Source organism: Amphiprion ocellaris, chromosome 21 (assembly GCF_022539595.1).
Source record: "Amphiprion ocellaris isolate individual 3 ecotype Okinawa chromosome 21, ASM2253959v1, whole genome shotgun sequence".
Taxonomy (NCBI): Eukaryota; Metazoa; Chordata; class Actinopteri; family Pomacentridae; genus Amphiprion; species Amphiprion ocellaris.
Window position 1 is genome coordinate 18,211,680 of NC_072786.1, and position 12,025 is coordinate 18,223,704.

Consider the following 12,025-nt stretch of genomic DNA (forward strand, 5'->3'; position numbering starts at 1 on the left):
AAAAGTTGGCTGGATTGATAGAAGTAATGAAAGAATAGCATTCATTTTAAGTATTTTGTTTGTGCAGCCCACTCTCCTGGAGAAATGAGTAAAAGTTAAATGTTTTGTTTTGTTTTTCAGATGAGAAAAAGGCTGCTTTTGTCCAGTGCCCTGTCTCTCTGCTCTTCCTCTGGAAGTCAGCCTCGCCTGCCTGTAAATAACACTTTTTTGAGAGGTTTCCTTCCAGGTTTGCAGTCAGAAAGAAATTCAGCCCGAGACTTGTCCGTGGAGACAGGTCCAGAGGATGGCGGGTGCTTGGGTCAGGTCGTCAGGGTAGATTACATATTATGTATGGTAGCATGATCTCCTGCATACCCTAAATGACACAGGCCTGGTAAAAAATTGATGGATTTTTTTTTGATGATCTGCCGCTCAGTGCAGCAGTGCAGCAGCTCACTGCTGTTTGTCCCTGTATGCCCAATGGCCAGTTGACGGCTACTTCTGTTTCAGACAAGTCTTATCTCTGGCATGCTTTCTCTTAGTGCCATGGCCCTCCAGTAATTTTCTTGTATGGGTGGTCTATGAACCACTAACCAAAGGCCTGATGAGTGGGACCTGCAGAGCTGCTTCATACTAGTTTCTGTTTGCTCAGTTTAGGATGTGAGACAGTTGAAGACATTTGGATGATTTCAGGTATTCCAAGTACAAGAGAAGCATTGTGTGTTGCTTGTATTTAATCAGCATTTCACATTTGTGCTCAGAGATGACTGTTTTTAACATAACGATGGAGTGCAGAGTAATGAGCTGAGGACTTGTGGGATGCTTTGACAGTAAAAACACCAAATAGCTGGCTATCGGACGTATCACGTTCAATGTGAAGCTTTACTCTGAATTTTAATGGGCCTGTGTGTGGGTTGCAAACATTTCAGGTACACAGGCTGTTACAAAAGCAGCACATTATCCATCATCATGTAGGAAATGTGACATAGGAGGGTTAGCTGATCCACGTTAAAGATCAGTCCACCTTATGTTCTCAGGATACCTCTGCTCCTGTGTTGAAGACAACGTTGAGGAATTTTCTTGTACTTCTTTTTTTCACTGATTGTTAGGTAAAGCATGTTATGATTCATCATTCTATTCAGTAGCTTTGGCTAGTGGGTAATATGTCCTCTCTTTGTGTCCTAGGCCAGTTTATTATATATAATCATTGCAGATTGGACATTTCTGACATCCTTTGTCAGCTCACATAAAGTCAGGTCAGCTGCATAAACCCTGGCCAAATCCTTGTCTCCACCCTGAGCCTTAAACATTCACAGACTTAACTGACACCACCTGGTCAGCGATTTTGTATGCGAGGCTAAAGGGGCTTCAAAAGGTTTATAAAAGAAGAAGACAGCAGTTTGTGCAATACATATCACATTACCATGATAACACCAAACTGTGTTTCTTACTACTGTGAATATGGGACTAGTTATTTTACTTTTTTTAATATTTTTTTTTTAACTGTATTTAAAGTCAAGGTACTGAAGGGAAAGCATATTGAGAATTCATCATCATGCCATCAAGGACACACATTCACACACAGTTTTGTACACTTCTATGAATCACCAGTGAGCTATGTGTTTGCAGTGACATAGAAACTTGTTTATTATTGTCACATTGGGGCTGGTTGCCCCTTTCATGCTTACTTGTTTGCCTTTTTTAAAAAAAAAATATCTTCCAGGTTTCTTCTGTGAGTAACATTAAAACGCTAATTCCCTCAGGCAAAGTCTGCAGAAATGCACACTTAACAGAAAGTGAGCTTAAAGAGCTGAAAAGGAGAGTCCTCATGCACTTCATGGTGGTGCTATTCAAATGCATCTGTGTGAAACAGCCAATAAGAAATGGTTCCAGAGAAAAGTGCTCACTGAAAAATAGTTGCCGGTTGTAAGTCCAGTTCTATGACTATGTGCCTGGTCTTCAAATGGGCTTCACTATTGGCTGTGTGAAGTGGCCAGACTTTAGTTTTCCTGGGGGTCACCTTGACTTTGCCTTTGCTGCCAATGTGGATGTTTGGAATTGGAATGCTTTGACATGGCTCTACATGGATGTGTCTAAAAGAAATAAATGGTACATGGGCTATACTGGGAAAGGACAAAGGCCATCTGTTATTTGCTTGTGATTGTAGTAAAATTCGGATCTCTTGTATTGTTTATGTAGTGACACCCAGATGAGATTGCAATATTCATATGGTGTTTGTGTGAGTAATGTCCCAATAGTTTTGCATCAACCAAAATTTCCCTATATTTCCATGCTGGTTTGGCTGACCGGCAACTCTGAATGGACTGTTGCTCCAGCCGTCCCTACAAAATTTTTGACCTTGTTTATATTCCTTTAATGCTCTTTAAGAAAAAAAAATCATTGTTTTGGTTGTTAGTATGATAATAATGAAAGTAACTGTGTTCACTCTTGGACTCCTGTTCATTGTTTCCTTCTGTGCTTTATGGGTCAGAATGACTGTGTGACATGGTTCAATTACCTGGTGACAGTAGAAAAAGCTGGACAGTGGAGTTGGGAATTTTGGATGTTTCAATACAGGAACTCCAAATACCATTTAATAAAACATATACTTTATTTTCTTGGTGCAAGTAAGTCATTGCACTAGTCACTTCATTTTCAACCAATTGTCATTCCACAACGAAATTCATTCATAGTCAACATCACTGTCAACAAAATCACAAGAAGCAACCAAACAGCAAACTTCAGAGGTTATGGTACGCAAAAAGCCATAAGTTTCCGCTCCACACAGGAGCAAACACACTAGTTTATTATACTTGCAGAAGGCTTGTGATATCAGGTTGAATACTATAGACACTTGTGGAAATGGAGGTCAGATAGATGAACATGGTTTAGTTTATCTCAGGAGGAAGCAGCTGTTATCAGTCTACATTTTAAAAAAGACATATGATTTGAGAGGTTTACAGATGCAACTTTTGTTGTATTTATTCCAACAGAGTGGGGTGAAAATGAATCCTGTTCCCTCAATCCCTTTGTATGACACAATAATATAAACTCAAATGTCCACTTATTGGCTTTCCAGTGACACTTTCCAGAGCTTCTAACTGCACACTGCAGTGTTCTTTAGTGCATGGAACTGGCTCAGGTGCCCAAGATTGGAATCTTTGTCCCAGTCCTGTGTATACAGGACTGGGAGTTTGTAATGTTTTTCTCAGTTCAAAGATGGTGTATGGCAGCAGAGTAGGTTTAAGTCACACCAATGACTTGTCCATTTTGGATATTTTATGCTGTTTCAAGTGTTTCTTCAATTTCTTTTATCATTCCTTTGAATGATAAAGGTTTTATTTGTGAAACTACTGCAAAGAAACCACTACTGACCGAGACCAAGCAGAAGAAAAAGAAACGTGGGTTTTGGTCTGACAGATCATTGATGAAGACATGGTGTCTGTGTGTATGTGTGGTTCCTGATGTGAGGCATGGAGGATAAACTGTGATGGTGTAGACGGGCTCTGCTGGTGACACTGCTTTAATTCAGAATTCAAGGCAATACTTATTCTGCACGGCTACTACAACAGCCTGCGGAGACACACCGTCCCATCTGCTTCTGCCAACAAACAAAAAAGCAAGAGATGCTATCTCAGGTGTCACATTCAGACAGTGCGGTAAGTAGGCCTCTCATTGTAAGGCAGTGTTGACCATCACTTTTGCTGGTTCAAATAACAATCTCCCAAGTGGTTGCTAATTTAGATAAACAGTGATTCCATAAGTTATTCACCAAAAAGACTAAAAGCAATCTCTCAGTTAATGTACCCTCTCTGTCTGTCCTCATCATTTTTTGATGTAAAAGAGACATCATTCTGTGATCACAAGTGGATGGTGTGTTACTGTAGTTCAACAGGACTTGCAGAGAAGCAGGTCTACAGAACAAAACAGAATATAGTAACTAATGCCCATTAATTGCTACAGAACAACTTTCTGCTCCAATTGTGCACAGGTTTCATTCTCAAAAATATCACGTGTAATAAGATGAAAGCAGACTTTAGAATCTTGCTGTCAGAGGTCAGCAGATAAATTATAAAACAATTTTTCTTGCAGGCTTATGGCCTTCGATTATCTGATGTCCTCTTTGACCATGAAAACTCCACAAATTTGGTAAGTGGACTTCTGAGCTGAGATTATTTTGTTACAGATCCTGAAGAAGAAAGAACTCCCATTCCCTTCAGAACATTTCCACACGCTGTCACTGCATTGATGTAAATACATGAATAATTCTGAGAGGCAGAGTAGAGGACTGAAATCGAAAGGAATGAAAGGAAAGGAAATGACCTCATATGAAACTTCATATCAAATCAATCCAACACTGAATCAGAGGTGCACGTTGAAGTAAAGCTGATGCAGACAGGGCAATGTTCGGAGCCTCTCCAGCCATTTCCTTTTGCATACCAAACAACAGTTTCTGGGCTCTGAACAAGTTCTCTTTTCCCCTCTGCTCTCACACAGGCAGCCTGTCTTTGTACTCAGGTCTGTTTTATCCAGCAGCCTGGTGGCTGGTGTTTGGGCTCCAGAGGGCCGGATGGCTGCCTGCTATCCTGACCTGTGCCCAGGATGATACAGTATCAGTGGGACCAACTGGTCTACGCCCCCGCCGTCAATCTTCTCTCCAGCCGGTCCAACTTGGCTAGGTTTTCCTTCAGAAGTTTGGAACCAGGGCTCAGAAGCAGGGCTCGCTGGTAGTACATTCTGGCAGCTGCATAATCTCCCTGTGCGCGCCCACACACACACACACACACACACACACACACACACACACACACACACACACACACACACACACACACACACACACACACACACACACACACACACACACACACACACACACACACACACACACACACACACACACACACACACACACACACACAACAGCATATGCATTGCAAACAAATATGCTTTAAAGTTAGACCTTCAGTGCCTCCATTAATTTATTGATGCCAGAAGTTGGTTATGCATCATCCTATACCAAGAGTTTCAAATCTGACAACTTTTAGTAATATTAATTCATCATGTAACTCATATTACTATTATTTGCCCTACTTTTATATGGAGGAATGTCCACAGAAGAAATCTTGAAAACATGATAACTTTTAAAAGTTCTGTAGCTACACAAAATGCCTGCTTTATAATATTTCTCAGGGGTTTTCTGGATCTGAATTTGTTTGTAATGGACAACAGTCAAATGATCTGTTCAGGAAGTGTAGGGAAAAATAAATCTAAAAATATCTGTCATACCAATGTGTTTACACTTGACTGATTAGCAAATCTGTTAAGTGCAGAGTTTATTGCAAATTGTGGCAGTTGAACCATTTTGGCAAGTGGGCCAAAAAATCTGAAATGCATATTTGACAAAGCTAATATGACAGATGTTATTCTATTGCCAGCATGCTTTTCTTGGTGTCAACAACATGTTTTAAGTTTGCAACTAATAAGTTATGGGTGATGAAAACGACTGAAAAGAAAAAAACGCAAATAAAGACGGGTCAAAAATGTTTGGGTGAAATGTTTGTCAGCTACCTTAATGTGTTGAATCCCTCCCATGTTCATCCAGGCCTGAGACTGGTCAGGTTTCAGTTCAACAGCAAGCTTGTAGCTCTAGCCAGAGAGACAAACAGATAGTGAAAAGTGATCACTGGAGACAGATCTGAAGACTGAGGCCATGTATGACTGCAGTCAGACACTGAATATGTGATACAAACAATCTGAGCTGAATCAAACAGTTGTCATTAGTGATCCTTATGACGCAGAAAGTGTCTCAGTGTCAAACAGCCCTGAAGATGAGCAGTACTGGCTGGCTAGACAGTAAACTGGGCTTCAGGCCCCGATTACCTTACTGAGAACACTAGTTAATTGTATATATGCAAAAGTACTCTACAGTGTGTAGTGTATTGAAATTCATGATAACTTATGCTAACCTTAGCATAGCACCCATTTACATCTCAGTTTTAAAATACACTTTTTTTTTCACCTATCCCATAGCTCTTTAGCACATTTAGAACTGATTTAAAAACATAGTGCAGTGAGTATCTCTGCCCTCTGACCACTGGGAGGATCCAGTCTTCACATCGTCATGCAGTTGTTGTTTGTTCACTCACTCTCCCACAAAGTGTCTGAGAAGCTCTGCAATTTCATCTATTTTTATATCGTTATGTCTTGTATGCCACTTTTATTTCCCTTCATTAATTTTTCTTTCTAATATAAAACACTTACGTGGTGATTCAACTCAACTCTTAGACTTCACACATTCAAATAGAAAATAAATATATTGCATTATGTCACAAATAAGGGTAAATTTTGTGTATATACCTTAACTTCTATTAACAAGTGCACTATATTAAAAAATCCCTGTCAAAATTCAGCTTTTATTATTAGAAACAGTTACATCTGTGTTTCACATTTCGAACTGTCCACCATAGTTTAGTTCTGCTTATTGGAATTTTTACACAGAGTGATCCTAAGTGCTTCAGTAAAAGTAAAACAGACGTCCTTTTTCCGGTTTCTGAGGGCATTTATCCTTTTTCCAAGATTCTTCCTAAGTTCTTACTAACTAGTAGGGAGACCAACAGAAGATCAGTGCACCCCAGTCCTGAGGAACTGAGCAAGCCTCAGTTTAACAACCATAAAGAAGCTCCAGTTGTGTTCTATGAAAGCACTTAAGAATACCCTGACCTGGATGAATTAGAATTTACACACACTTTCACACTGAGGTATCATAGCAAAATTGATAAGAAAGCATTACTGCTTCTTTTAGATATTTTCACACATTGTAACACATATCAATGGGTGAAAATTCACAAAGTTCACGTCTTCTTCTGTTGTGAAATCCTCCTATTCCCCTGTTATTCTGCATCTGTCTACTACTTGACATGCTCTCTCCCTTGCTGTCAAAATATCTTTTGTTCATTTCTGATGTTGCCCTGTCAGGGCAATGGTCTTTCTGTCCACTTCTCTTCGAGAAAATCAGTTTTGGTCCATTTCCCTTTCAGACCTACAATTGCACAGTCCCTCACCTTCCTGTCTCTACAATAACCTGCAGGGTGATCCTTCAGTGTCTAGACTTCTGCATTCTACAGTCAAACATCTCCCATCTTCATTGTTTGTGCTTATCAAACATAGAATAGTTTTACTTCTCTATGTGGCATTTAGTCCATCCACGGTTACAGCCCAACAGACCATTGTTGTACAGAGTTACTGCAGTGTTCCAAACAGCCAATAAAACACCAAACAGTGTGCTGTGTATTGTAAAATTTTGTGCTCAACTGTTACTTTTAATGCTCTCTGGAAAACATTTAAAGAGAGACTGCTGAATTTACTCACTGACTAGTGTACAATACTTCCCATGCATGACATTTGTCCAAGTGGCAGAGTCTATCCACCCTCAATAGTTTACTCCTTGTGGTTATGTAGTCAGTATGGTAGGCTTAATTTTGCACAAGATACATTTAAATCAGTGTGGTGCTTATGTTAATGTGCATGTATTGTTTCATTAAAGTTATCAAGCTGTATGTTGTGATCTGTTGTAGGATTAAGTAATTGGATATGTGGTTCCATATGGTAAAGTTGATGTTACTTAGGCTGCTCTTGCATGCAAATTACCATTGTCTTTTTATAACATGGCACCACAATCCTCTGAAAGTCACACACATGATCTGCATTGGCCTTTAAACAGAAGTCTACTGAACAAACACTGGGAGGTCTTGATCTTACTATGTCAAATGCATTGAGCATTTGTTGCATGTCGTCCCCCCACTCTTCACCCTACTTTTCTGTCTGCGTCTTCACTGTCTATCTAACAAAGCCAAAAAAAATGTCAAAAAAATGCATTGAGATAATATATGTAACGATTTAGCAGCATATAAATAGAAGAGACCCAAATTCAATTGAATTGACTTGAACTGAACAGAAATAAATAACACTGGTTTCATAAACTAATGTGACACAAGTTTGAGATGCTAGCTTTGTGGCATGGTGCATTATCCTTCTGAGGCAGACATTAGAAGATGGGAAACAGAAGCCCTAAAGGGATGGATGTGAACCGTTGGTATTAAGGTGTCCAAGGTTTGCCAAGAAAATATGCTGCACACCAGGAGCAGCAGCAGCAGCAGCAGCAGCAGCAGGACTGTTGACACAAGGCAAGATGCCACTGGTTTTGATCGGCCATCTACAGCTATTACAGATACCGACCAGAGTACACTTTTCCATCATTTAATTTCCATCATTTTAATTGCTGAGTGTAGGTGAACCAGTTCAGCATCATAATTCCATTATTGGCTGACAGGAGTGGAACCTACTGTAGCCTGCTGCAGGCCATCCACCACAAGGTTGGCATGTTGCAAGTCTGACCTTCTCGGTAGAGTTGTAAAGAGTAGTCTTTCTGTCAGCTCCAACCAACCTGACCATTTTCTTCTGACCTTTCATATCAAGTGGGGTGTTTATGTCTGCAGAGGTGCTTCTCACTGAATGTTGTTTCTTGCCTTTTCCCCAACTCTGAGTAACTATAGAGACTGGTGAGGTAAATTCCTAGGAGATCAGCTGCTTCAGGAACATTCATTCATTCATAATTTGACACAAATTATCATGACACAGACTGAGATGACATTTTTCCTAAAATCTGATGTTTGATGTGAACATTAAGTGAAGCTCTTAACCTGTATCTGCATGATTTTATACACTGGATTGCTGCCAAATGACTGGTTGATTGGAATGAATAAGAATGTGTACCTGAAAAAGTGGTGGGTGATTTTAGGAAAGGACAATCCCTGTCTCTGCTCCTGCTGAGTATATACAGTCCAGCAGTACTCTGGTCCTCTATGTTTTACATTGAAGGACGTAAAAAGTGCATTTTCCTTTCATAAATTCACATTAGAGCATTGAAAAAACCCAAATCCACTTAATAAACATTTGCAAACTTTATCTCAGTCTGCTTGCCTCCTCTTTGTTGTCCTCCTTAAGAAACTGTGATAATACTAGTGAAATAACACATCACAACATTATCTATATCAACTAATAAGACAGCTTCTCTGCACAAACACTACTCTCTTTAAATCTGCAGCAACCTCAGATGACCTACTTGGACTTGGATCCACTCCATGAGTCTTTCCAGCAGAAAGCTCACAATCTCCCTTAGGTTTGTTAGCTTTCTCTCCTCTCAAGTCTTTTTCTCAGGAAGTCAATTGAGGCTTCCTGTGCACAAGGAATGCCTTCCTGAAACTGTGCTCTAAGATTAAATCTGAGCCACAGGTCTGGAACAAGTTATTCAGAGTGTGCCAGTAGATCTGTGAGGACGGGAACTCCCACAGTGACAATGGAGGCCAGCAGCCTGAGACAGGCTCGCCTGACAGGAATCGCACTAATGAGCTCGCTCTGTAGATGGCTCTTATGATGTTGCACTTCATTCTTTTCAGTAGATTTGTCCTTTCAGCTGCTTTTACAAACAGTGTTGAACTGTGGTTGAAAAGTGACAATTCAATTTAATTTTATTTATATAGTGCAGATTCACCAACATATGTCATCTAACAGCCCTCAGGTACAGACCTGACAAATCCAAAGAGAAGCACCCAACATTCAGGTGGAAACTAATTCAGAAATCTGACCTGAATTTTTTTGTTTCTGGTTTGGGTATGATTATTTTCAATTGCAACTCCAAGTCATCTGTGTTGATGCTTCAAGTGTAGCAAGGAGACGTGATGCCCGGAGTGATAAAAAAGAGAGACAGAGTGGAGCCTGGTGAGCAAGGACTGGATGAGATAAAACAAAAACTTCAAAAGAGGAACTTCTTGAAATCTTTAATGATGTGTGGAGGACTACTGCATGATGGGAACATTGTGATCTTGTGGCAAAAGATAAGAATCTCTCTGACTACACTGGTAAGACTACAGTGTTAGTCTGACAGACAATAGCAAAGAGAAAGACCTTTTCTCTTCACAAACACAGTCAACGTGAATTTGTGAAGAATGGCTAAATGTGCCCGAGGGAAAACGTTTCCACATTTTAGCAAAGAAAGTGTAGCAAGGTAAAAAGTTAATCAGAGGACAATCTTGTAAAACTGTCTACAGTGTGTGCACGGTTGGTGTTAGATTCAAAGGTTCTGCAATAGAGTCTGCGGTGAGTGAAAATAAGATGTCTCCCATTGCAATGCAATACATAAACCAATGCCAAAGTGTTTGGTTTATTATTTAAGGTAATAAGAGTCATTGCAGTATTTCTACAAAAACTGAACTGTTTCCACTTATACTGAAAGTCCCATATTGTGCCCCTTTTAAACAAATTGATCAAACATTTCCTCACAATGTGTTTTTCAGTTTTGAAGCTCAAAATACTGCAAAGAGGATTCATTTTATCAAGACTATAAAACTCTTGGTTTCAGGGATGTTCTAAACAGGCTGTTTTGCCCTGAAAACCAATTAGACATTTGTGTGAAATGTTGTCATCAGTAGCAATATTTGTTAGGGAATTTCAACCATTAAAATGAAATCAGTAAATTCTGAAATCCAAGTGAACAGTTATAATACATTTGAAGAAATTCCCTCCAGGGACTAAAGAGATATTGCATTCATGAGATGCAACAGACAGAAGGACAACCTGTAACCATAGTCTCTTTGGCATCTGCTGTTGCTGGGAAGGAGGCATAAAAATAGACTAGGACCTAAGCATTAGTCTGATTCCAACTTTACTCTCACCCTATCTCGTCCTGAGGCTTAGAGTCTAATATCTACTGAGGATGCATTTGTCTTGCCTCTCCATATTGCCAATACAATAATAATAATAATAATAATAATAATAATGGATTAGATTTATATAGCGCTTTTCAAGGCACTCAAAGCGCTTCACAATGAATCCATTATTCATTCACTCACACATTCTCACTCGGTGGTGGTAAACTACATTTGTAGCCACAGCTGCCCTGGGGCAGATTGACGGAAGCGTGGCTGCCAATCCACGCCTACGGCCCCTCCGACCACCACCAACATTCACACGCATTCATACTCCAGTGTGAGTAGCAGCACTGGAGGCAAGGTGGGTAAAGTGTCTTGCCCAAGGACACAACAGCACATGACTAGAACAGAGCGGGCATCGAACCGCCAACCGTTCGATCATTGGATGACCTGCTCTACCACCTGAGCCACAGCCGCCCATACAAGGAGATCTATTGATGTAATAGGCACAACTCTTATTAAATGAGTTATTATTACTCCGCCAAGGAACGGCAGTTATGTGATGATCGACATACGTTTGTCTGTGAATCTGTCCACAGACAGACATTCACAGATTCACAAAAACGGACTCAAAACATTACTCAAAAATGGACCAACAGATTTGGATGAAATTTTCAGGGAAGGTCAGAAATTTCAATTTCAATTCAATTCAATTCAATTTTATTTATATAGCGCCAATTACAGTCAAATTGTCTCGAGACGCTTTACAGAACCCATATGCCTGACCCCCAGAGCAAGCCAAAAGGCGACAGTGGCAAGGAAAACACCCTTTTAACAGGGAAAAAAAACCTCGAGCAGAACCCGGCTCTAATGTGGGGGGACCCATCTGCCTGCTGGCCGGGCGGGTTGAGAGGGACAGAAGAGGTAGGGAGGTAGAGATAGAGGGGTAGAGATAGAGGGATACAGATAGAGGGGTAGAGATAGAGAGGTGGGGGGGTGGGACACAAGGACCATAAAACACAGCCACACATCTGAAGCATCCAGCATCCAGCTCTGGGACCAGGGACACTCGGAGAAAGGACACAGAAAGAAACAGAGTGAATGTAATGCAATAATGGTATATATAGTAAATACATAGGTAGTTAGAGAAGGGCTCAGTGCATCAAGAGAGGTTCCCCAGCAGCCTAGGCCTATAGCAGCATAACTAGGGGCAAACTAAAGGGACGTCAAGAGGGGAAGTCAGTTGTGCAAATGAAAACAACAGCATACCCCGTCAGGGTCCCCCAGTCAGCCCTAACTATAGGCTTTGTCGAAAAGGAAGGTTTTAAGCCTGGTCT

At 40.4% G+C, this 12,025-nt stretch overlaps 1 protein-coding gene across 5 annotated transcripts in view; it reads right to left on the bottom strand.

Annotated features, from left to right (window-relative positions):
• Positions 1-2,566: 2,566 nt before the first annotated feature.
• The window catches only part of tmtc1 (transmembrane O-mannosyltransferase targeting cadherins 1), a 277,652-nt gene continuing 268,193 nt past the window's right edge, over positions 2,567-12,025 (bottom strand). For all 5 annotated transcript variants that reach the window (XM_055006524.1, XM_055006521.1, XM_055006522.1 and 2 more), the window contains 2 exons: positions 5,551-5,628; positions 2,567-4,736 (listed from right to left, as the gene is read on the bottom strand). In XM_055006524.1, coding sequence (XP_054862499.1) covers positions 4,611-4,736; positions 5,551-5,628 — 204 coding nt within the window. In that variant the 3' untranslated portion in view covers positions 2,567-4,610. The remainder of the gene's footprint in view (positions 4,737-5,550; positions 5,629-12,025) is intronic.